A 24049-nucleotide genomic window follows, 5' to 3' on the forward strand; every position below is an offset into this window, starting at 1 on the left:
AGGGGGGGGGTTCGGCAGCGGGGGAAACTAGGGCACATATCAGTTTGCACAGCCGGGACACGGAACACACGAAACGGGTGGACACGTTCAGTCCCATTGCGCTGTCTTGCGCAGTACGCAGGAGTACGCATACGAAACAAGTATTGGCTCCCTTCAGTGGCCGCTTCATGGCATCATGGGTTGGGGTGTCCGTGTCTGGTAGTCGGCTCCACGGTCGGCTCTGGTTGGCGTCGCGCCAAACCCGCGCCAACACGCGCATTGGACCACGGCAGCATGACCCACCCGTACCCACCCTTCAAAGCGGCCTGGTTAGTGTATGGCCCTACACGCCCTTGCACCCACTAGCACAAGTTCCTTGCATCAATGACATAGACGAAGCGAAGGCTCAACTAGCACTCAAGCGCCAACGGCCAGTCGGCCACGTGCTGCCAAAGCGCTCTCTCGCAGAATGCTTGGCGCTTTTCAGGCCCTTCTCTTCCGGGGCAGCACCGCTAAATTAATCGATGGCGGAGTATGTAGCGACCAGGACCAGCCTGGGAGCATGGGGTCCAAAACTTCGTGCGAGAATCGCGAGCAAGAGCGCACCCAGATGCACACCGGCAATCAGGCGCACACAACTAGGCACAGAATTCAATCTGCTAGCGAGTCGGTGAGCTGCTCGACGAAAGTTCAGCACTCGCGACCTCAGGACGACCTGCAGGGCCTGCTCGACAGCCCGCACGAATACTCTGTGGAGCTGCAGGAATTTCGTAACAGCGCGGGAGCCGGATCATACAGCTATGGTGGCGCGCTGGAGGACATCCGGGCACGGGAATTCAGCCGGTTGACTAACCATGCATACCTGGACTATGCGGGAGCGGCACTGTACTCCGAGGCTCAGATCCAGGCGTGCGCAGATGACCTGAAGGCGCAGCTGCTGTGCAATCCGCACAGGTGGGGGCGCCTGACACGTCGGTGTGGAAGTGCGGGGTGGTACGCGCGTGTGCATGCGTGTGTCTGCGGCGATACACAGTGCATCGGATTTGCCCTCACAGCATTCGTCCGCCACACCCACAATCAGCACGTCATGCCCACCAATCATCAAATAGCATGCCGCCTGCTGCTCCCCTCCTCTCCTCTCTTACCCATGCTTACGGCCGCCTCCTGTTTCCGCTGCCCCCCCCCTCGCGCCGCAGCTCCTCGTCCTCCTCGCCCGCCTCCGAGGCCCTGGCGGCTCTGCGGCGCGACACGCTGGCGCTGCTGCGGGCGGACGGGCGGCACTACGAGGTGGTGATCACGGCGGGGGCCACGGCAGCACTGCGGCTGGTGCGTGTGGGGGCGTGGGCGTTTGCGTGGTTTGTGTGCGTGTTCTGGGGGTGGGGGGGACTTGGCGTGTGAGGCGGAAATGGGCTACAAAGCGGGGGAATATGATGATAAGTGCTAGGCTGGTGTCGGGAGGTGTGACCGACCGGGACGGCTTACCGAGAGGGCCCCCAAGGCGAGGCGTGTCAGTGCGCCTCAACCTGTGGTACGTGCCATGCCGTACAGGTGGCGGAGGCGTTCCCCTGGACGCCCGGGGCGAGTGTGTTTGCGCACCCGCACGCCGTACACAACAGCGTGCTGGGCGTGCGGGGGCCGGCGGCGGCGGCGGGCGCCCGAGTGCAGCTGGTGGACACACAGCAGCGTGTGGGGGGCCGGGCGGGCCGGGAGGCCGCGGCGGCGGCAGGGGCGGACGCAGGGGCGGACGCAGGGGCGGACGCAGGGGCGGATGCAGGGGCGGCGGCAGGGGCGGCGGCGCATGGAGGAGTGCTGGCGGCGGAAGCGGAAGGAGCGGCGGGCGCAACGGCAGTGGTGGTGGAGGATGCTGCAGGCAGCACCGCGGCAGCAGCAGCAGCAGCAGCAGTAGCAGCAGAGGCGCCGTGCTGCTACAGCTTGTTGGCGCTGCCTGCCGAGTGCAACTTCACGGGGGACCGCCACCCGGCCCTGGGGGAGGTGGTGAGGCACGTGCGGCGACACGGCATTGCGGGACTGGTGGTAGGCGGCGGCGGCAGCGGTGGCAGCGGCAGCCGCCAGACTGAGTGTGCGGCACAGACACTGAACCTCGCGGCGGCGGCAAGCATCCGCACCGGCACCAGCACCAGCACCGATGCTGGGCCAATGCCCGCTAGTAGGGACTCGTCACCCTCGGGCGCGCCCAGTCAGCAATCCGGCGGCGACAGCGGCCGCAGCAACAGCGACAGCGACAGCGGCGGCGGCGGCGGCGGGCGCTGGCTGGTGCTGCTGGACGCCGCCAAAGCCTGCGCCACGGCCCCACCAGACCTGTCTGCCGTACCAGCCGACTTTGTCGTACTGTCGTACTACAAGATCTTCGGCCACCCCACGGGGCTGGGTGCGCTGGTGGTCCGGCGGGAGGCGCTGGCGCTGCTGGGGCGGGGCAAGTCGTACTGGGGCGGCGGCACGGTGGAGGTGGCGGTGGCCGACAGGCCCTTCCAAGTCAGGTGGGGCAAGAACGGCGGTGGCGGCGGCGCAGGGAGGCGAGCGAAGGAGGTGTGGGGGTGGGGTTAAGTAAATGTGCGGATGTCACTGCGTGCGCTTTGCTGGCTGGGGTCGGTGGGTTTGACTCTGGGTTTGGTCTTGAGGCAAGAGCTCCAGCACTGCAGACATCGTCATCAAATCCCGTGGGCTTAGCTTAGTACTCACCCCTTTCTCTTCCTCACATGCATGCAGGCGCAGCGGCGCTGCGGGTTTGGAGGACGGCACACCGCCCTTTACTGCCGCCGCCGCCGCCCGACACGGCTTTGCCTTCCTGCGCCGACTGGCGGCTGGCGGCGGCGGCGGCGGCTGTAGCTCCCACGCCGCCGGTACCACCAGCTGTAGCAACACCAGCCGCCACCTGCCACCAGCAGACGCGACAGAAGCAACGGCAGTAGCAGCCGCAGTAGCACCAACAGGAGCAGATTCAGCTGTGCCGTACGACGGTGTACGGGAATCTCTGGCGGCGGTTCATGGGCATGCGGTAGGGCTGGCGCGGTGGCTGGCGGCGCGGCTGGCGGCGCTGCGGCATTCCAACGGTGCGCCGGTTGTGCGGCTGTACGGAGACTGGTGTACGGAACTGGCGGCGGCGGTGGCGGCGGGGCGGGCGCCGGCGGCGGCTGCCGCTGCAGGGCATGCCGATCACGGCCCCACGGTGGCGTTCAACCTGCTCCGTGCCGACGGCAGCTGGGTTGGCTATGCCGAGGTAAGCCGTGGCAGGTGTTTTTAGGGAGGGAATGATGGTCTGTGTTGCATCCCGTGTAACGTTCGCGGCCCGAGTTAACTAGCGCAGACCCGGCGATCAACAATGCGCGTCGTCCACGACAACCTGCGCGCGCCTGTTTACGGTCTGGCGCCCTGTTGTGTAGTTTATGCCAGTGCGCGTGCATTAATTGGACTGCGGATGCATGCACACATGCTCATGCACACATGCACATATACAAATATGCGCACATGCTGCCGCGCCTGCCGCACGTGCAGGTGGGCCGGCTGGCGGCCATGCACGGACTGCACCTGCGCACCGGCTGCTTCTGCAATCCGGGCGCGTGCGGGCACTGGCTGAGGCTGAGCGCCGAGGACATGATCCGACACCACAGGTGGGGCGCCATTAAGGGGAGGCAGGGCAGGGGGGTTGTAGGTACCAGCCCAAACTAAACCGAACTCAATGCAAAAGAGCGAGGGATGCCGGTGCCGGGTGGGCCTGGGAGCACCGGGGCACCCGGGGGGAAGCGCATCAGCAGCGTGGCGGGCGGCATGGGCATTCAGAATTTCGTATAGTGGTCCGGGGAGGGGCTGCGCGGTAGGGGGCGTGTGCCAGACCTCCCTGCCTCACTGTTTCACCCTTCGCCCACCGCCGCAGCTCGGGGCACGTGTGCTGGGACGACCACGACCTGGCGGAGCCCGCGGTGGGGCAGGCAGCCGCGGCAGGAGAGGGCGGCGGCAGCGGCGGCGGCAGTGGCGGCGGCAGTGGCGGCGGCGTCGTTGGTCGGGTGCCGACGGGCGCGGTGCGCGTGTCGCTTGGGGCTGTGAGCACCTTCGCTGAGGCCTATGCGGTGCTGCGCCTGGTGCAGAGGTACTTTGTACAGCAGCAGCAGCAGCAGCAGCAGCAGCCGCAGCAAGAGGAGCAGGAGGAGCAGGTGGGGGTGCAGCAGGAGGAGCAGGTGGGGGAGGTGAAGGGGGAGCAGGTGGAGCGGCAGCAAGGGGGCGAGGAGCAGGAGGCGCGGCAGATGCCGTTGCACGTGCCCGTGCAGGAGCCGTGCGGCGGCCCGCGGGAGCAGCCGCAGCGGCCAGCAGGCGGGCAGTGCGCGGCGGGCAGCAGCAGGGCGGACGGGGCCGGGCGGCAGCCGCACCTGCCTCCCCAAGGGACCGAGCTAGGCAGGGCCTGCGCAACAGCTGGCCCCACGCAACAGCTCCGGCCGCCGTACACCCTGCCCCTGGAGGCCCTGGAGGCCATTGCGTCCTCCTGCGGCAGCAGCAGTAGCAGTAGCAGCGGCGCCAACAGCAGCAGTAGCAGCACTGGCAGTAGCAGCACTGGCAGTAGCGGGACTGGCAGTAGCAGCACTGGCAGTAGCAGCACTGGCAGTAGCGGGACTGGCAGTAGCAGCACTGGCAGTAGCAGCACTGGCAGTAGCGGGACTGGCAGTAGCAGCACTGGCAGTAGCAGCACTGGCAGTAGCGGGCGGCTGGCGGGCATCCTGCTGTACCCGGTCAAGTCGTGTGCGCCGCAGCTGGTGTCGGCCTGGCCGGTGGGGGCCACGGGGCTGCTGCTGGACCGCGAGTGGGCGCTGGTGGACGACAGCGGTGAGCTGTGATGGGGCCGGGGCGGGTGCATGGGGGTGCGGTGTCTCGTGTTCCTTTGTCGCAAACCTTGCCGTATGTGTGCGCATGTGTTCCGTGTATGTCTGGTGTATTGATGCACGTCACAGGTCGTTGTCGCATTCGTAAGGTCCCTACCAGCCAACCAAGCCCCCCCGCGTTTCCAACACGCCGCCTCCCACATACTATGCCTCCACACTGCTCCTCCATGCCTCACAACACACACAGGCAAGGTGCTGACGCTGAAGCAGTGCCCGCGCATGGCGCTCATCCGGCCCGAGGTGGACCTGGCGGCAGCCACACTGCGCATCGCGCCGCCGCCCGGCGCCGGCGTGCCGCCGCTGACGCTGCGCGTGCCGCAGCTACAGCCGCCGCCGCCGCCGCTGCGGGAGGCTGTAGCAGGCGGCGCAGCCGCGGCGGCGGGCGGTGCTGCAGATGCTGCAGCCGATGCTGCTGCAGCCGATGCTGCTGCTGCTGCTGCTGCTACTGCTGGGGGCCCGGGCGGGGCTGTGGTGCGGCTGGATGCGGGCCTGGTGATGGAGCGGGTGCAGGTGTGCGGCGACACCGTGTGCACCGACCTGGTGAGTGGTGATGAGCTTGCTTGCTTTTTATGACTGCTTGGTGATGACAGAATATTATAGTGTTATGCAACCGGATCGCAATAGGTGCTGAAGCAATGGCAGGAAGGACAGGCTGGTCGAGCGCAGTGTTGTTGTGTACGGCCTGGCACAGGTGGACACGTGCAGTGCCGGTGAGGGCGGCGACGAGCGCGTGCGGGCCTGGTTCGCGCGTGTGCTGGGCGCCCCCTGCCGCATTGTGCAGCAGCGCAGCGGCGCGCGCAAGGTGCGCCGGCCCGCAGGCCAGCAGCCCAAGCAGCCGCTGGCGCAGCAGCAGCAGCAGCAGCAGCAGCAGCAGGCTGGAGGCGGCGCCGGCGACGTTGCAGCCATAGGTGGTGCCGGTGGAGGTGGTGGTGGTGGTGGCGGCGGCGGCGAGGGATCGGGTCAGGCGCTGGTGGGCTTTGCCAATGACGGCCAGTACCTTCTGGTCAGCCAGGTGCGTGTGCGTGCGTGTATGTGTGTGTGTGTGTGTGTGTATGTGTGTGTGCGCACGCGCGCGTGTGTGTTAAAGAGCACGCGTGTGTGTGTATGTGTTTGCGTGTGCATGTGCATGTGTGACAAGGGAAACGACAACGCGCGCCCGCCCATGCATCTGTACGCGTGTGCGTTGCCTGAGGCAAACCGTCACGACGGCGGTGGCTGTTGCAGTGACGCTGAACACCGCTGCTGATTCTCCTGTTCGGTCATGCTCAACCTTCAACGCAGGCAAGCATGGACGACCTGCGGCGGCGCATGTCCCCCGGGGCCACGGCTGCACACGCTGCCACGAGCGCCAGTGCAGTTGCAGGCGGGGGCACAGGCGGCGGCGGCGCGCGGCCGGCCGGGGGCTCGGGGCCTGGCGAGCTGCTGTGGCGGCTGCGGCCCAACCTGGTCGTGTGTGGGTTCGCGGCCTATGCGGAGGACAACTGGGCGCGGGTGCGGGTGGGGCCGCTGGCGGCGGAGGTGCTGGGCAGCTGCCCGCGCTGCGAGCTGTTGCAGGTGAGGATGGAGGGAGGAGGGGGAGGGAGGAGGGAGGAGGGAGGAGGGAGGAGGGAGGAGGGAGGAGGGAGGAGGGAGGAGGGAGGAGGGAGGAGGGAGGAGGGAGGAGGGAGGAGGGAGGAGGGAGGAGGGGGAGGGAGGCAGGTGAAGGGGGCCAGGTAGAGGAGCAGATGGAGAGGAGGGAGGGGCGGAGAGAGGTTGGCAGGAGGGAGAGCGGGAGGAAGAGGGGCAGAAGGGGCAAGCGATTTGGGGCCGGGTTGGCCAGTGGGGCGTAGGGCTTGGGGAATGCTGCAGAACTCTTTTCAGGTATGCAGCTACGGTATGCAGCTACGGTGTGCCGCAACCCCATGTAGAGCCGCTTCCCCCACTGGCCCACCCGGGTCACATGACCCGCATGACCCACATCGCTCACATCCCACCACTCCACCATGCACACTGCAGGTGGACCCGCGGGCGGGAGTGCGGCGCGGCTCCGAGGTGCTGGTGGCGCTGGCGCAGTACCGGCGGCGCGGCGGCCGGGTGCAGTTCGGAGTGCTGCTGGCGGCGGTGGCAGGAGCGGCAGGGCCGGCAGGGCCGGCAGGGCCAGCGGCGGCGATGGACGGGGCGGCGGAGGCAGGTGGGGCGGCGGAGGCGGACGGTGCCAGTACGGTTGCGGGTGGAGAAGGGCAGATGTGTAAGGCGCAGGCGCAGGAGCAGGAGGGAGAGGTGGGGTCTGTGGAGTGGCTGCGGCGGCGGTTTGGTGCGGGGTCGGTGCTGGTGGTGGGGGATGTGGTGGAGGCGTGTGTGGCCGGGGCGTGATTGAATCGCAGGAGCGGCGCAGGTGCAAAGCTGGTGGGAAGGTTGGGAAGAGGCTCGCCTGCCGGACATGTAAAGCGTTGGAGGTGCAGAGGTGCTGGAGGTGCAGGCAGGCATGTTAGCTGGCAGGCAGGCAAGCAGGAGGATGCATATGAACTGCAGCATGCATTATAACAGCGCATAATTGCGTCGGGTTGCACAGGATGCCGGGAGTGCGCAAGTGCGTCTAAAAGATTAGAACTTCAGGCGTATGAGCCTTGAAACGAACTGAGCGGCGGCATGAATGAATCAAATGAATGCACTTTATGTCTCGGGATCACTGCTAAAGGTTTGTCACCGGTACTATTGTAAATGGATCACCAGCTGAAGTAAGCGCCTGCCTAACAGCACTGCAACTGGAAGCATGAGAGTGCCACTCTCAACACATCCCCGACTGGCAACCCATCGGCGTTCCAGCTACGCGAGGCAACTCCGCCACACACATGCGTCCTACAGTCAGTGCTCACTCCACTACGGTACTACGGCACTGCCACTGCCACTGCTGCTCCTGCTACTGCCACTGCTACTGCCACTGCTACTGCGGCTGCCACTGCTACTGCCACTGAGACTACTGCCAGTGCTGCTACGGCGTGACGGTGAGCCACACGCCCTGGCTGTAGCCGCCGTCGGACGTCACCAGGAACAGCAAGTGGTAGCCGGGCGGGCTCAGGCCGGGGTGGGAGGACGGCGGCGCAGCCAGCGTCAGGCTGCGGGTGCCGCTGCTGTCGCTGCCGGAGTCAGGGGACAGCACCTGCGTGTGTGTGTGTGTGTGTGTGTGTGTGTGTGTGTGTGTGTGTGTGTGCGTGTGCGTGTGTGTGTGTATGTGCGTGTGCGTGTGCGCGTATGCGTGTGTGTGCGTGTGTGCGCGTGTGTGTGTGTGTGTGTGTGCGTGTGCGTGTGCGTGTACGACACGCAGTATGGGATGTCACGGGACCGCGAGGGGCTGGCGGAGCTGGCTGTTGACGCCAGGAGGAGGTTGAGGCCTCCCGCGCACCAAGGCACAGGCATCAGTTGCCCAGCCAACCCCGCCCTCCTCCGGGCGCCCGCTCACCGGTCCTACCGAACCGTCCAATCCCCTCCTGCCGCAGCTGCACACCCGCTTGCTCCCACCCCCTACGCCTGCTGTCTACTTCGCTGCACTTCTCTATACCAATTGCTGAAAACCCCAGACGCACCTTGAGGAAGACCACCCTCTGGTTCCAGCCGACGGAGTGGGTGGTCGCGCACGGTGTCACCAGCGAGGCGGCGGTCACGGCCGGAGCAGGCGGCGACGAGCCACTGCCGCCTGTGCCGCCACCCTGAGCCACCTCGGCGGCGGCTGGGGGGTCGTACGTGAACTCCACTGTGAACGTCCTGCGGGCAATCGATCGGCGGTTAATCAGGAAGGCAGATAGGGCGCCCCGGGCCTCGCACATTGCTACCACCACGCCACGCCACGCCACACCGCAATCACCACTCCCCAATCAAAAATGAACATGCTGTGCCGCAGCCACCGTTTTCTTCTGACGGTTACAGCCCGAGAGTACAGTACGGAAATAACTCGGTGCTACAGCCCAAGCTCGCTACAGCCCGCACGCAGCTGTTGCCGTGCCGTGCCGCGCTCACTGGTCTCGGGCTATGGACGCGGGCGCCAACGTGATGACCGGCCGCGCCACGCCGGGCGCTATCTCGGCCGGCGTGAACATCTGCAGCCGCTTCTCCAGCAGCCCCTTGGGGTTGGGCGTCATTGCGGAGGTCTGCGGCCCCGGCGGGTGGGTGGGCGGGTGGGGGTTGTGGCGGGGCGGTGCGTGCGTGCGTGCGTGTGGTGGGCTGATGGGGTCATGGGACGAAGAGCTGACGACGGAGTGAGCGCGCGTGTCATCAGGGATTCGGGGGATCGAGGGGGGGCAGAGGTGGTGTGGCGCGCGCTGCATCTGCTCTGCACGGTAGCGACCCAGCCTGTGCGGCTGCGCCGTCGACCGACCCTAAAACTGCAGCATCCTATCTACTCAGGCTGCTACTCCGTTAGCCAGGCCGCTAGGTAGCTAGGCCGCCGCACTACCTGGACCCAGGTCCGCCAACCTTAAACCCTGCCGCAATCCAAGCCCCCACGCGTGTCAATAGGCACGAACGCACTCAGGTGCCCAGCACCTCGCTCACCAGGCCAGCCACGTTCTCGCCGCAAGTGTCGCAGCCTGCCGCGATGACCTCCCCCCTGCACACGTGCGCGTGGCGGCGGCATCGCCAGCAGCTGGTGTCAATGCCGTCGGCCAAGACACACCAAGACACACACAGTATGTAGGAGCGCATTCAAGGCCGGAGCTGGCCTCACCTAGCTACTGGCAGGAGCAATTCGATTACAACTCGCAACTTCGTCCGAGCTCGTCAAGAGCGAGGAGACTTACGTCCGGTGCAGGCAAGCCGTGGAGTGGTACATGCGGGGGATGGGGTTGAAGGCCACATGAAAGTAGCGCTCGCCGGCCGGCCGCCAGGGCTCGTAGATGAGAGGCTGGTTGGCGGGGTGGGAAGCCTGGCCGCCCGCCTTCTGGCCACTGGACGAGTAGGCTGCACGGCCCCACTGCGCACGTGGTGTTGACAGAAGACGGCACACGGTGTCGGGACTCGTTAACATTCCAGCATGTATCGTATAACAGCCAGCGTGTGCATGAGTGGTGATCACCAGACGTTGCTTGGTACCGTATGAATGGGAAACCAAATGTGATTGGGAGACCAAATGTCATTGGGAGACTCAATGGCAATCGTGTGTGTGAGAGGGTTGGGGGCAGTCACCACCGGGGATGGACAGCCATGTCGCGGACTTGTGTACGTTTGGTGGCACCCGCAGAACTCCAGTGATAGATGAACACTATCACAAACACAAGGCGCGCCGCATGCTGCTGCCGCCGAGCACCACGAGCTGCCGCCTGCTTCAAACACACACACACACACACACACACACACACACACACACACACACACACAGTTACACACATGCGCGACGCGCCACCCACCTGCGCCCCGTTGAGCAGCAGAACCTTGCCGTTGGGCAGCAGCACCGAGTCGCCCATCACCCGCGGCACGCCCATCTCCTCCACCTCCCACCTGCGCGTGTGCGTGTGCGTGTGCGTGAGCTTGAGCGTGTGCGTGGCCCAGCAGCCACTGCCCCCACAACCCACGCACGCGCACGGCGGCCATCCAGCAGTACGGTAACAGCACTGCTGCACCCTGCTGCTGATGGCGTACGACTGGATGGGGATCACTGACTCAATACAGAGCGTTATGGACTCACGGCACTGCGCAGTAGCCGCTGGCGGCCGAGTCGCACTCCCGCAGCTCCAGCCGCAGCGAGGTGCTCACGGCCGGCGTGTCCGTGCCCGCGCCGCCCTCCTGCACGGCGGCCATGTCACGTGGTGCGTCACGTGGCGGCTGATGTGGCAAACCGCACACAAGCAGGGACCGAACAACACGCATTACCCTCAACCCCACCGCTAGTTTGGCTTGGTTGGGTGTAGTTTGGGCTGGTCTTTACAACCCACCCCACGCACATCCACACATGCACACATGCACACATGCTCACACACGCTCACCGCGCCCCCGAAGATCATGAGTGTGGCCCGGTAGTCCTCCTCGGGCCGGTACGGCAGCACCAGCACCGAGGCAGTGTACGGGTAGGCGGTGCGGTGGCTGCGGGCGGCGGCGGCGGCGGCGGCGGCGGCGGCAGCAGCACATCAGACGGCGGCGGATGTTGGCCCCGGGGCAACGCGTGTAAGTATGTATGCGTGTGTGTGCGCGTGTGTGTGCGTGCGGCACAGCTGTGTGGTGGTGGGTTTCCGAAGCCCGCCGCGCCGCTCCGCGCCAAGTGGCGGCGGGTGCTGATCTTTTCACAGTACACGTGCATGCGCGGCTCTGATAGATCCCGCCCCTTCTAACCACGCACCCACCCCGCACACACACGCACACACCATACAAACACATACACACACACACATACGCACACACAACCAAGGCCCAAGCAAGCGTGTCGGCCTGCCCCCAACGCACGCACGTGACTTCCTCGGGCAGCTCCGGCAGGTCCGCCAGCACGGCCTGGCTGGCCACGTCACTGATGGAGCCGCCGCGGTCGCCCCACCACAGCACGTGGCCTGTCGCGTGGTGTGGTGTGTTGGGCAGCAGGACAACACGAAGGAAAGGACGATGTGGCCGAGATGTGTGGGTGGGTGTATGTGTGTGTGTTAAAGAGCACAAGGAAAACATTACGCGTAGGACAGTGTATGCGATGCAGCATTACGGCCGCGGATTACCTTCAGAGTATACTTACCGCAGCCGACCGACCTGCCGAGCCGATGTGTGTGTGTATGTGTGTGTGTGTGTGTGTGTGTGTTTTGCTTGTGTGTGCATGTTTGCGCAAGCAGATCAGGTGCGGTGTGCAGCAGGTGGCGTGATGCTGCGGTGCAGTCGGTCACAGGGGGCCATGTGCCATTGCCCATGACTCCATGAGCCATGTCGCCTCGCCGCACCTCTGGGCAGTGTGTGCATGAAGGCGAACCACTGCATCCCCGCGTTGTCCACAAAGTTCTGGTGGGCCGGGTGCGTGGGGCAGGTGGGGTACTTGGCGTGGTGAGTCATGATGCGTGATGCGCCACAGCGGCATTGCCACACTCTTCTTATCGTGTAGCAGGCATACTCAAGCAAACTCCCTTTTCGTGCATCCACAGTTTCCAACCGAGCTCTCGCCCCTTACACACCAACGCAATCACCCCTCATGCACCCACCTGGGGTGTGGGCAGCGTCTCACTCTCCTGGTCCAGAGCCTTGGGGTCGACGATCTGTGCCGTCCGTCGCAGGCACCGGTGTAGCGTTAGTCTTGACTTTGGTGTGTGTCAGCACGACGTGTCGTATCACTGAGCGCATTCTACGGTTTTGATCGGCGATGCCGCAGGCATGGGTATTCTAATATTCTAATAAGCTCAAGTGGCTGCCGTGAGTGGCTGCCGTCCCCGGCAAATAAATGCCACGACAAGTGCATACCGTACACGCATGCGCCGCCACCCCCACCCGCCCGCCCACACGCCCGCACCTCGCTGAAGGGCGGCAGGCTGCCCGCGTCTGCCTTGTAGGAACCCCCCACGACCAGGACCTGCGCGGCACATGCGAGCGTGTGCGTGTGTGGTTGCACACGAGCTTGGTGTGCGCACAAGAGGCCAAACTAATGCGAACAGGAAACAGGGAACAGAAAGCAATTGCAAGCAAGAAAAGTAGGACAGGGAACAGGGAGCACGCCAGGTGCGCTGCGTGTGTGCGTGTGTGTGTGTGTGTGTGTGTGTTTGTGTGTGTGTGTGTGTGTGTGTGTGTGTGGTTAGGGGCCCCGGCGCACCCGGCCATCCTCCAGGGTGGTGACGGCGGGGTACCAGCGGTTCCACCGCAGCGGGTGCGCCAGCGAGAAGGCCGGGTCGGGGTCCAGTCCGAACAGCTGAGGGAGCGGGCGGGGGGGGGGGCGTGTGGGATGTGAAGAGTGGGGCGTGGGGCTTAGGAGAGGGGTCGTAGAACGGAATGGTAGCACGCAAGTATGCAGGGAAATGCGTTCAGCACCCAGCCTATCATTCGGTACATGTTCCGTTCGTGCATAAATTCTGCAACTGCCCCCCTAGGCTCCCGTACCTATTTGCCACATCACGCCGCATCTAGCAAACGAACACGCACGCACCTGTATCTTATCTCGCCCGTCCGCGATACCGTTCTTGTATCCGTGATGCCCGCCAACCTGCAACACACCACACACCGCACACCGGGCGTCGCTTTGCGTTCGACCCACAGCAACGCCACACAACCACCAGCCGCACACTCAGTCAGCGGTGGTGTGTAGATGGACCGAGAGCAGGCGGGCAGGGGTTCTCGGCAGCAGGCAGTGGACACGCTGCCTGATGGCAGGTCTCAAGGCATAGCACGGCGCCGCACAGCAGAGCCCCAGCGCTATCAATGTCTGGTGGTGGTGATGGCACGCACCAGTATGAGCCCGCCGTCCTCTTGATGCACAGGCGCGCCGCAGAACGAGTTGACCAGCGACTTCATAGCGGTGGCCTGCGTGTGTGTGTGTGTGTGTGTGTGTGTGTGTGTGTGTGTGTGTCTTCACCATTCCTAGCGGCGGTAAACAACATACCCACACCTGCACGGAGCTACATTCTGTGACGCCGCATGCACGCAAGGACCACGCCCCCCCACCCACACGCCCACCGTCTCCTGCTCCAGGTCCAGCAGTGAGGTGGTGGTGGTCTTGCTGTTCTCTATGGCCAGGTACCTGTGTGTGTGCGTGTGTTACATAGCACAAGGAAAACGTGTGCGCACGTGTGTGTGTGTGGTGTAAGGTGCCCGAGACCAACGAAATAGGTCCCACTAGGAAGGGTTGACAAGCCTATGCTGGAGTGAAGGGCGGCGGCACGCACGCGTCCGGCAGGGGCGCAGGAGCATATGTGTGAGGCACATGTATGGAACCACTCACCCACACACACATACACACATACACACACACACATCCGCCCACCCACCCACCCACCCACCCACCCACCCACCCACTCACTGGTCGTATGGCGGCAGCACCGCCAGCAGTGCCGGCACCGCAGTCGACATGAAGGGCAGCGTGCGCCACGAAGACCTGCTGACTGCTGCTGCTGCCGGCTTCTTGGCCTTCTTCTTGCGGAAGTCCAACTCCCCAAGTTGCATCGCTGTACTGTTCGCGCCTGCAGGCAGACGCCACAGTAAGCAGGCAATCTAATCACAATCAACAGCTTGCCGCCTGCGCATGCGCCGTGCAATTGACCTACTGTTCAAGAGTCCTGGCCCTTCGTGTGTGCACACACCGGCAGGCGCTTGCGTCATGCAGTTGCAGGATGAAAGCCGGCGGCCCTCATGGGCCCAGGCATGTATGATGGCCGGCACGCCATGACGCGATGCCTGACATCCCCCACCCCACCTCACCTCACCTCACCTTGTGCCCGTGCCGCTACAGCTGCAGCCCCCTGCACCTCGGCCACTGCTGCAGGTGACTGGTGCTGCGGCGGCGGCGGCGGCGACGGCGGCGGCGGCATGAGGTCGGCCGCCGCCCCCGCCGCCGCCGGCAACAGCAGCGCCACCGCGGCTAGCAGCAGCACAGCCGTCAAGACCGCAAGCGAGTGGGCGGCCACCGGCGGCCTTTGCGGGGGCTTCATCTCACTGATGGCAAGAAGGAGGCGACTAATCCACTTAAGGGTGAGATGGCAGCCGACTGTCTGAAGCCTGATGATGCTTATGTAAAATATAACTAGAAGCGCTGCTCGGGACTCAGTGCCATGCTATCGACGATGCTTATGAATGCACACGGTGCCAGGGTGTGCGTCTGTGCACGGCGGCCTGCGGCGGGTTTCGCAGTAGTCAACAGTCGCGTGGAAGCTTCGGTGGAGAGGAGCTGTGGTAGATAGGCAGCGTAAAGCGCCAGCACAAGACATAGTTACAACTTCACGTCGCAACATAAGCACGAATTCAGCTAGCGCGAAACCCGCGCAGACAGCCCGTCAAAACCAACGCGCAGCGTGAGACCCCCGATCTTGGAGCGGTCGACCTTCAGCGACCATCACTCACCGCGTGTGACCTCGTACCGCTTACTACGACTGTCCCGCGGCTGTCCGACAGAAGAATATGACAGTCTCCTGCGAACTCTACGGACTGGCAAAGAGACACTGACCCGCTTGCGAACCGCTTGCATGTAGCTGCGCCCACACCTCCGGAGTCTGCTTGTGACGTCACGTGGAACGGCAGACCTGATACCCCCACACACACCGCTCATCGCGGCACAAGAAGAGAACTGCCGCTCCACTTCGCGCAACACAAACGCGACCAATAAGACTTACGCCCTCGACGCAAATCACTACGACCCTTGGAGCACTTGCAGAACTCCACCTGCCATGTTTTTATATCGGTCTTAGCCCTTCCAAAGGCCCTCACGTTCACGCACACTACCATACTTAGCTAGCAGCCCACAGCTAACAACGCGGCCTTACCCCGACGCCGCAGCTCAGTCGTGCGCTCGCTCCTCTGCCTCGGCTAGTCAGGACCACCTCGGACCGCCGGGCGCCGCGCGACCCCGGGCGGGGCCGGCCGCCACAGCCGCCGCCGCATTTGCAGCCGCCGCCGCCGAAGACGTGGGCGACAGCGGACGGTACGGCGGCGGCCGCACTAGCACCGGCACCGGCAAGGCCTGCGGCGGCTGCTGGTACGGCTGCTGGTACGGCTGCTGGTACGGCTGCTGCTGCCCGTACATGCCAGCTGCCGCACCTCCCGCCATACCCAGCGGTCGGTAAGGGCCCGGCCTCTGCTGATCATAAGTGCCGTACGCGCCGTTGCCGTACTGCGGCTGCGCTGCCACCTGGCTGCCGTAGTACCCAGCACCGCCGCCGTACTGCTGGTACGGCTGCTGGTACTGCGGCTGCGGCTGGAGCGGGTTGTAGCTCACATGCGCGCCGTACGCTCCGTACGCAGCGGCGGCGGGCGCCTGCGAGGTCGCTGGCGGCGGCGCCGCGGCGGCTGGCGGCGGCGCCCTGCCCGTGCCTTGCAGCGCGGTGCTCAGCAGCCGGCTGCTCGGCATGGGCGGCGGCGCAGTCGGCAGCAGCGGCGCCACGGCCTCTGACGGCGCGGGCTGCGCCATCGGGCGCGGGGCTGCGGCCGCTGCGCCAGCAGCAGTGCCGGGCGCAGCGGCAGAGGCGGCGGGGGAGGCAGCGGGAGAGGCGGATTTGTTCTTGCTGCCACGCGGCCGGCCGCGCTTGCGCTGGGCGGCCTCCTCCTCTCCCGCCGCCGCCGGCGTCCCGGCTGCTCCGCCGTCCACGTGTGCCGCGGGTGCCTCTGCAGCCGGCTTGGAACCGCCCGCACCCAGACCGTCCACGGCCTTGGGCTTGCGCCCGCGGCGCTTCGCGACCTCCCAGCCGTCAGTTGCGTCCGCGCTGCCCTTGCGCGGCCCCGCGCGGGCTACAGCCACCGAAGCCGCTGCCACAGCCACCGCAGCTGCTGCTACAGCCACATCCGACGCGGTGCCCGTCGGGCGGCCCTCCCGACCCGCCCCCGCCCGACCCGCCCCCGACTGACCCGCCCTCGCCTGACCCGGCCCCGCCTGACCCGCCCCCACGCCAACAGCCGCCACAGCCGCCGCCGCGACCGCCACCACTGGCCCGCGGCCCGACGGCGGCGGCGCGCCCTGCCGCTGCTGCTGCTGCCGCTGCTGCCATCGCTGCGGCTCCTGCGGCTTCTGCTGCTGCCGCGGACCCGGCCGGGCTGCCGCCGCCGAGGCCGCCGCCGCGGCTCGTGCGGCCGTGAGGGACTCGGGCGGGTGTGTGAGGTACTGCACGTCGGCGTCGGAGGGCCCGGGCGGCAGCACCTCCAGCCGCAGCTGCTGGCCGCAGCCGTGCTCGTCGTACAGCACCTGAGCGGCGGGGCGGAGAGGCCAAGTAAGCGGCGGCGGTGCGCGCAGTGAGGTGAGCAGCGGCAGTAGCAGCTGCAGGAGCGCACCACACAAAGCAGAGGGACACGCGACGCTACAGCCTCAGCTCAAGCCTGTCCTTGGCGCAGCCGCAGCGGAGGAACACCAGCTGCGAGCGAACTGCGCAGCGCGCCCTATGCCACTCAACAACCTAGCACGTAACCCCAAACGCCGACTAGTACCACCCCACACGCCCGCCTCACCTGCTGCCGCACAATGGCCGGGAAGAAGCTGGCGTGCTCCACCGCAAACGGCGGCGGAGGCGGCGTGTAGATGGCGCCGTACTCATCCTGCGCCTGATGCGGCGAGTGCTGCCGCGGTCCCGCCCAGCTGCTGGCGTCACGCCGCTGCTGGTGCTGCTGGTGGGGCTGGTGGGGGGGCTGAGAGGCGGCGGAGGAAGTGGCGGAGAAGCCGGCGGCGCGGATGAAGGCCGCCGCGTCGGGCTTGCTGTTGAAGGCGCGGAGGACCAGCGGCCTGGAGGCGGCGGCGGGGCGGGAGGGCAAGCGGAATGGGAGTGAGTGGAGGTGTTCACAGGCGTTGTGCGCAACGTAGCACGAACACACGGTAGCGAAATGCAGCGTGCAGGGCATGGCCTGAGCCCTAAGTGCTTGGGCCGTTGGGCGCCAGAACAATCGCACGCACCTGCCAAAGGAAGTGCAGGCACGCTCGTGCATAGTCACATCCGCCGTGGCCACCACCGCCTCTGTTTGGGGGCAAGCAACAACAACGAAAAGGTACGTACCACAGAGCGGCACGTCAGGAAAACATATCAGGAAGCACGGCAAGGCCCTGGTCCGGGCTGTTGCGCGTGCGAAGGTGACCAGGGTGGTGGCCGGTGCAGGCATGCGAGGACACAACAGCGAGCGAGCTTGCAGCGGGTCCCCGCCGGCCCCGCTCCTAGCAACACGTGCCCGAGCGCCACGACCGCACCCGCCGCCGCCTCCAGCTTCTCCACCGGGAACCGGCGGTACGGGTGGGAGGCGGCGATGTGGTCCCGCCGCTGCCGCTCCAGCGCATTGATTGCGCGCTTGGCCTCCTGTGCACGTGTTCAGGAGCACAGCTTTATGAGCGGCTCGCATTGCGGCATGTGCGCGCACCTGCGCGCGTGCGCGTTCCGTTCTTCCACCCGAGGCGTCTACGGGCAGACTCCCACCGCCCCGCCGTGCCGCCCTCCTCCCGCGCCCTCCCCAGTGCCCTCACCTCCGCCCCTGCCGACGCCGACGCCAGCTTCTGCTGCAGCCCCGCCTCCGTGGCCGTCTCCCCGAGGGGCACGGTGCCGCGCTGCACGGACCGCAACAGGTTGGTCAGCCGGACCTCCTCCGCACGCAGCGACTGGATTGACTGCGGGGCCGAGAGGGCCGAGAGCAACGAGGACGGGTTTGCGAAGCTTCAAGCGGACGCGAAGAACAGGAGCTGGAAAGCAGCTTGCGCAAGAGGAGAAAGAAAGGTTGAGAAAGAGAGGGCTAAGCCTAAGCCTAAGCCCAAAGCTCTCATACACACAAGCCACAAGTCACGCCGCCAAGTTTTGATGACGTTTGTTTATCTTGTTCGAGTCGTCAAAGCAGCCGCCGACGCACGCACCCGGGACGCCGCCGACAGCTCCGTGGAAAGCTGGCGGCACGTGCGGCACTCGCCGTACAGCGACTCATACACCTCCTCGTCAAACCCGGGTCCACTGCCGCCTCCCCCCGACCCCGACCCCGTCGCCGCCGCCGCGCCGGCCGCTCCCGCCCCCTCCTCGCGCTCTCCTTCGTCGTCGCTGGGCGCCGGCGAGGCCATGAGGTGGCGCACACACGGCGCCGCCAGGTGGGCGCAGTTGGCAGGCAGCAGCGCCAGCGCACACGCCACCGGCAGCAGCGGCTGCGCGGCACGCGGGTCGGGCGCGCCAAAGGTGTCGAGGCGGATGTGGGTGACGCCGGCGGCGACGGCGGCGTCCAGTGTGCCGCGCAGGGCGGCGGCGGTGGGCGCGTTGCCGTCATAATAGAAGCTGTAAAGGAGAGGTCGGGCGGTGCGGTTGGGCGTTGCAGGGATAAGCGGGTAGAAGAGGGCAAGACAGGGCGAGAAGGATATTGCTGTTTGCTGGGGCGTGCGATTTGTTCAATTTAACGTGAACGAGTGAGCGCCGTGCGGCTCCGTGCGACTGTGCGTGCATGTACTTACTTTGAGCTGGAGTGCGAGGACGCCGTCCAGCCGGTTATGCACCGAACGCATTCCCGCTTGCCCCAGCTTGCCCCGGCTGCTGCCCTTGTCTCAAGCCTCATACACAACCCCCAGACACCCATCCGGCCATACCTCCACACTCCCCCCTCACACACACACACACACACACACACACACACACACACACACACACACACACACACACACACACACACACACACACACACACACCCTCACACACCCTCACACACATCTCCACACACGCCCACACCTCCTCACCGATAGTCCGGGCACTGCCCAGTGAGGTACATCTGCAGCAGCCACACGCAGCCGCGCAGGTACAGTCGCGGGTCGGCCGGCGCCTTGGCGCCCAGCCACTCGTCCCCGTCGCCGCCGCCGCTGGCGCCCGCGTCTGGAGGGCGACAGAGACAGGCAGCGGAACGCACTTAGCACGCGAAGAAACATGATCAGCACCGATTCAAGTGCTGCCAAGTGTTGCCTCAGTCACAGTCGTCGACCAGCGGACAATGCGCGGGACACGGGGACACAGCCAGTGCCGTCTTCCATTCCGCAAGCGTTCAAATTTGACACTCGACATTTGGCACTGCAACCATGCATACCGTATCACTTGAAGAGTACGGTACACCGTGGTGGACTAGGAGCTAGACACTGCACCTCCCCCCAACCCCAGTTCAGCATCAATTCACACCTGTGACCAAAGCCGCCGCCCGCGCGGCCTCCCCTCGCACCCACCTGTGCCGACGCCCACCATCATGAGTAGCCGCGACAGGGCCGCCGCGTCCAGCTGCGGTAGACCCGTGTCGGGGTCGATGGACGTGACGCTACAGCCGCCGCCGCTGCAGCCCAGGCTGCAGCTGTAGCTGCTGCTGCCGCTGCTACTGCCGCCGGCGTTCGCGGACGCCGCGTCGGCGGCGTGCTTGGCGGCCCTGCCCTTGCCCGCACCGCCTCCGCCGCCCTTGACAGCGGTCTGGTAGGTCCGCCACAGCCCCACGCGGCCGGGGGCTGCGTGTAGGCAAAGCGCATGGGCACACACCGGTAAGGGGGGTTGCAAGGATTGGTACAGAGAAGTGTAGCGAAGTAGACAGCAGGGGGGTTACAATCATGATCAATTAAGGCATGAAGGCGTAGCCAGGAACAGGGGGGCGAGGCAAGTGTCGGTGACGCGGCATGCCATGACAGGCGAAGTGCCCGCCCAACTAAGCGCGACAAGCCACACTCCATCCAGGCTCCCACCCCGCCCCAAGCCTCTCACACGGGCAGATACACCCGCCCGTCCCACCCCCCACTAGGCTATCCCTTGTGCCGCCACGCCACCACGCCACACCCTCCTCTTCCCCCGCACTCGGCGGCCCCCCCGGAGTGCGGCTCACTGTCCAGGGTGACGCCGCGAGCCGACGGCAGGTAGTCATTGCCCTTGGCCAGGATGGCGATGAGCGTGAGGTCCAGCTTGGCGTGCAGCAGCGCAGAGGCGGAGGGCTGCGGCGCAGAAGGGGACCGGGGAGGGGGTTGTAAAGACCAGCCCAAACTAAACCAAGCTAAACCGAGCGGGGGGAGGGGAATGGGGAGGGGGGGTTACATTCATGATTAGTTAAGGAAGTGGTAGACGGTAGACCATCTTGCGGAACATGAAGCGTTAACCAGCTCGGGGGGCGTAGTGAGGGAGGAGGAGCAGAGAGGGGCGGAGCAGGAGCAGGTGGAGGGGTTGGCGTGAGGGGTTGGCGAGATGGAGGTGCGAGACGTGCAATCGCGCAATCACGCAGCCACCAATGCACGCAGTCACGCACGCAGTCAAGCAGTCACACGCCCACCCCCTCGCCCTTGGTTTAATGTGTGCTGGAATTTACAACCCCCCAGTCAGTAGGTTCGCACCTGCCCCGCCTCGATCTGCGGCGCCAGGAAGGCCGCCGCCCACTGCGCGTGCAGCAGGTCCACCGCGAACACGGGCGTGGCGGCGTCCAGCCGGCCCTCGTGCAGCCCGCTGTTGGCCACGTACAGGTTCTCCTGGGGCGGGGGGCGTGTGTGTGTGGGGGGGGCAGGGTGTGTGTGTGTGTGTGTGTGTTTGTGTGTTATACACAACCAAACGAATCACCGTGCGTGTGTGTGCGCGTGTGTGTGCGCACGGACAGGAGGCAGGAGGTGTGTGCGGGCAGGTCGCGTGTGTAGTATGCAGGAGGAGGCAGGCGGCTCAAGAGGCGGGGCGGTAGGGTGCAGACGGTGCTCCCCCAAGTGGCGGCGCGGCCCCAACTCCATGGACAGAGACACACGCAACCTCAGGCTCTCCCCTAGCCCCGTCCCCGGCTATGCCTTGCATCCGCCCGCCCCTGCTGATTCGTTGGGCTCGGGCATGTACCACCCCTGGGTCTTGGTTTCTTCAGGATTGGTATAAACGACCCCCCCCCGTTCTCCACATGAACGGCTCCCCCCCTCCCCCCCCCGCACCTTGTAGCTTGTGAGCGCCATGAGGATGAGGTCGGCGTCGTCGCCCAGGATCACTGCGGCCACACACACACACACCAGGAGCGCCAGCAGCACCAGCAGCACAAACATGGGGCACACACGGGATCTCCAGTCCGGATAGGGCACATGGCCGGGCGTGCTGGCCGCGGCGCATGGCGCGACCCGGTTTCCGCCAGCGCCAAGGAAAGCGCCCCATGTTGCCGCTGCTGCTGCTGCTGCTGCTGCTGCTGCCACTGTTGCTACTGCCACTGTTGCTACTGCCACTGCTGCTGCTGCCCCGCCCCCGGCTCACCGTGTGTGTCGTTTGGGTCCTCGGGGGCCCAGTGCCGCGCCAGGCGCCCCAGCACCTTGACCTCGCCCTCGCCCTGTGGGTGGATGCAGTGGGTGTGAGGTTGGAGTTGGGGTTGTGCCCGACATTCAACCTTCCCTTTCCGACTCGCCCTCTGCCGTGCATCCACCCCTCACCTTCCGCCTGTGCCCCCGCCCAACTCTGCACCAGCAAACCACACAGGTGGTCCTACCATAACCCAGGTTCTCGTATGTGACCGTTACAACATCAGGTCTAGGCAGCGGCCACAGAAACACATTCACGTCCAAACACACACATACGCACACGCACACTCACTCACACACACACACACACAAACACACACACATACACACACACACGCACACACACACATACACACGTACACACGCACACACACACACACACTACAGGCCTCACCATGACGGTGCCGTCCGAGAGCTCGAACACCAGGTGGCGGAAGCGCTTGGACGACATCTGCACAACACGGGCCGCCGGAGCCCGCGCCGCCAGTCACGTACACATCCGGCACACAAACAGAACGCAGCAGGAGTTGCGGGGGGTGCAACACCGAACTCCTGACACGCGGCATTGAACCTCACCGCTTCGTCAGCTTGAGCCGGATGCTGCGTGTGCCTATCTTTCAGCCGCCCACCTCTCCCACCATCCCCACCCCGCCCCAACTCCTCCCTGCCTCACCTCCTCCCCCACCTCGCCCCACAGCTCTTCCCACCTCCCTGCCTCCCCCACCTTGGTGCAGCAGAAGTAGGCGAGCGAGTGCGTGAGGTCCAGCATGAAGGTGGTGCCGGGCGTGATGGCCACCCCCGTCAGCGTCTCACCCTCGTCCACAGTGCGGCCCGTCTTCTGCAGGCGCGGCAGCAGCAGGCGCGGCAGTAGCAGGAGGCGTCAGCAGGAGGCAGCAGCACGCAAGCGCCGAGTGCGCAAACAAGAGCAATGGGTGGGAGCGCCCCATGTGCCGCTTGCGCCGCCCAAACTCCAGCTTCAGCCGAGGTGGAGAGCGTGGAACAACGCCTGCTCCGGCCTCTTACCCCGGCGCCCCGGCCTCTCTTCCCCCCCACACACACACACACGGGGCCCACCTTGCGGCGCTCACGCTGGGTGAGCAACTTGGCCAGCGGCGCGGGTCCGTCCACTGCAATCATGACCGACTTGGTGGGGGAGGTGGCGTCCAGGATGGCGTGCATCCGCTTGTGCAGCAGCTTGTGGAAGTGGTTGTGGTTGCGGGCTGCGCGGCAGGGCCGTGGTGAGGTAGCGGCGGAGGTGACGTGGCGGGGGCACGGCCCGGGGGGTTTGGGGTTGTGTGCATGCGGGTTGGCGCGGGTGTGGGTCGTGGAACACTGTGCGGGCAGCTGGGCCCTGCTCGCTGGGTTGTAGCCGCTGTGCTCGTTACACGTGCCGGTACATGCCACCGACCTGCCGCTTGACCCCCTCCCACCCACACACACACCTCGGTAACAACGCGTCTGCAATACTACTGCTCCTGGCTGCGCCTTCAATCCTTAAAAGGTCATGAATGTAACCCCCGAGGAGGTGCGCAAAGCCCCTTGTGCCCCCCCCCCCGCAATACCCGCGTGGCCAGCAGTCAGAGGTCAGGCCGCAGGCCCCGGTAAACACGACACAGCACACCCCAGTGAGCCAGTAAGGAGCCCCAATGCCCAACCCAATGCCCAACCCAATGCCCAACCAATTCGGTGCGGAGGGGTCGGCGTGCTCGGGCGTTTACACACACTCACTCACGCACCTCGCCGCATCACCGTGTGTAACACCGAGTTGAGGTCAATGTACAGGTGGTCTGGACGGGCGGGAGGGAGAGACGGAGGGAGGACATCAAAGTGGGAGTGCACCGCATCTAAGCGCGATTGAAGCGGTATTACACAGGAGTTATAGCCCCTGACACAGGTACACCACGCCTTGCGCACACCACCAGTCACACATGGTTACGTCTTGTGCAGGCTGCCGCGTTGCAACTCACCAACCCGGACTTCACCCATCGGCACATATGCCTTTGGGTAGGTCTCCGAGAACCATGTGTTGAAGCCGGGAATTCCCATGCTGGCGCCTGCTCAGCTGGGGCCGGGGGCCCGTAGGGTTTACACGCGGGCCTCCACAAACTTTGCTGCCACACCGGCGGCTTCCCAAAGTACAGCAAGAGCTACTAAAGATGCTGAGGTCAGATGTTGTGTAGAGCCATGGCAGGTCGCTGTTTGGGCAGGAAAACTTCGTGACAAAGATTTTGCGCGGTTTGCCGAGCGGACCCCGCCTTGCTAGGCCCCGTGTGACTTGCAGTATGAATTTGAATTACCAGTGCCAACGCCTGGGCAAGTGTCGGGCGGCCCAATCCCGGTTCAA

The 24049-nt window shown here is 65.4% G+C and overlaps 3 protein-coding genes across 3 annotated transcripts; 1 reads left to right on the top strand and 2 right to left on the bottom strand.

The window, feature by feature from the left end:
• The first annotated feature begins 367 nt into the window (after window positions 1-367).
• On the top strand, window positions 368-7649 carry CHLRE_03g152000v5 (uncharacterized protein). The gene is made up of 10 exons (XM_043060527.1): window positions 368-933; window positions 1176-1305; window positions 1528-2477; window positions 2707-3217; window positions 3493-3608; window positions 3872-4812; window positions 5056-5408; window positions 5560-5880; window positions 6150-6422; window positions 6864-7649. Exons 1-10 carry the CDS (start codon window positions 542-544, stop codon window positions 7218-7220), a joined length of 4344 nt encoding a protein of 1447 aa, XP_042925656.1. The 5' UTR covers window positions 368-541; the 3' UTR covers window positions 7221-7649.
• A 12-nt stretch (window positions 7650-7661) lies between these two features.
• CHLRE_03g152050v5 (uncharacterized protein) lies at window positions 7662-14547 on the bottom strand. The gene is made up of 18 exons (XM_043060528.1): window positions 14218-14547; window positions 13810-13969; window positions 13467-13530; window positions 13239-13313; window positions 12940-12996; window positions 12610-12705; window positions 12313-12372; window positions 12008-12061; window positions 11753-11810; window positions 11281-11377; window positions 10823-10919; window positions 10525-10622; window positions 10247-10337; window positions 9641-9813; window positions 9396-9450; window positions 8862-8992; window positions 8432-8609; window positions 7662-8007 (listed from the first exon to the last, which is right to left on the bottom strand). The coding sequence occupies exons 1-18, from the start codon at window positions 14435-14437 to the stop codon at window positions 7840-7842; spliced, it is 1932 nt and encodes a 643-aa protein (XP_042925657.1). The 5' UTR covers window positions 14438-14547; the 3' UTR covers window positions 7662-7839.
• Window positions 14548-14703: 156 nt separating this feature from the next.
• On the bottom strand, window positions 14704-23987 carry CHLRE_03g152100v5 (uncharacterized protein). The gene is made up of 17 exons (XM_043060529.1): window positions 23673-23987; window positions 23442-23492; window positions 22780-22925; window positions 22430-22543; window positions 22100-22156; window positions 21665-21737; window positions 21355-21407; window positions 20785-20916; window positions 20286-20391; window positions 19648-19917; window positions 19174-19306; window positions 18316-18721; window positions 17935-18075; window positions 17665-17770; window positions 17377-17437; window positions 16938-17208; window positions 14704-16677 (listed from the first exon to the last, which is right to left on the bottom strand). The coding sequence occupies exons 1-17, from the start codon at window positions 23749-23751 to the stop codon at window positions 15313-15315; spliced, it is 3564 nt and encodes a 1187-aa protein (XP_042925658.1). The 5' UTR covers window positions 23752-23987; the 3' UTR covers window positions 14704-15312.
• Between the last annotated feature and the right edge of the window lie 62 nt (window positions 23988-24049).

Source organism: Chlamydomonas reinhardtii, chromosome 3, assembly GCF_000002595.2.
Source record: "Chlamydomonas reinhardtii strain CC-503 cw92 mt+ chromosome 3, whole genome shotgun sequence".
Taxonomy (NCBI): Eukaryota; Viridiplantae; Chlorophyta; class Chlorophyceae; order Chlamydomonadales; family Chlamydomonadaceae; genus Chlamydomonas; species Chlamydomonas reinhardtii.

Bases quoted from the DNA above. Each gene is read 5' to 3' on its own strand.
- CHLRE_03g152000v5 (XM_043060527.1), top strand. From the start codon at position 542: ATGGGGTCCAAAACTTCGTGCGAGAATCGCGAGCAAGAGCGCACCCAG. The intron at 3,609-3,871 runs GTGGGGCGCCAT...CCACCGCCGCAG, and splicing joins GACATGATCCGACACCACAG to CTCGGGGCACGTGTGCTGGG. The intron at 4,813-5,055 runs GTGAGCTGTGAT...CAACACACACAG, and splicing joins GGCGCTGGTGGACGACAGCG to GCAAGGTGCTGACGCTGAAG.
- CHLRE_03g152050v5 (XM_043060528.1), bottom strand. From the start codon at position 14,437: ATGAAGCCCCCGCAAAGGCCGCCGGTGGCCGCCCACTCGCTTGCGGTC. The intron at 11,378-11,752 runs GTGCGGCGAGGC...ACCACGCGACAG, and splicing joins CATGCACACACTGCCCAGAG to GCCACGTGCTGTGGTGGGGC. The intron at 8,610-8,861 runs GTGAGCGCGGCA...GATTGCCCGCAG, and splicing joins GCGTCCATAGCCCGAGACCA to GACGTTCACAGTGGAGTTCA.
- CHLRE_03g152100v5 (XM_043060529.1), bottom strand. From the start codon at position 23,751: ATGGGAATTCCCGGCTTCAACACATGGTTCTCGGAGACCTACCCAAAG. The intron at 22,544-22,779 runs GTGGGCCCCGTG...CCGCGCCTGCAG, and splicing joins CCCAGCGTGAGCGCCGCAAG to AAGACGGGCCGCACTGTGGA. The intron at 22,157-22,429 runs GTGGGGGAGGCA...CGTGTTGTGCAG, and splicing joins CCTACTTCTGCTGCACCAAG to ATGTCGTCCAAGCGCTTCCG.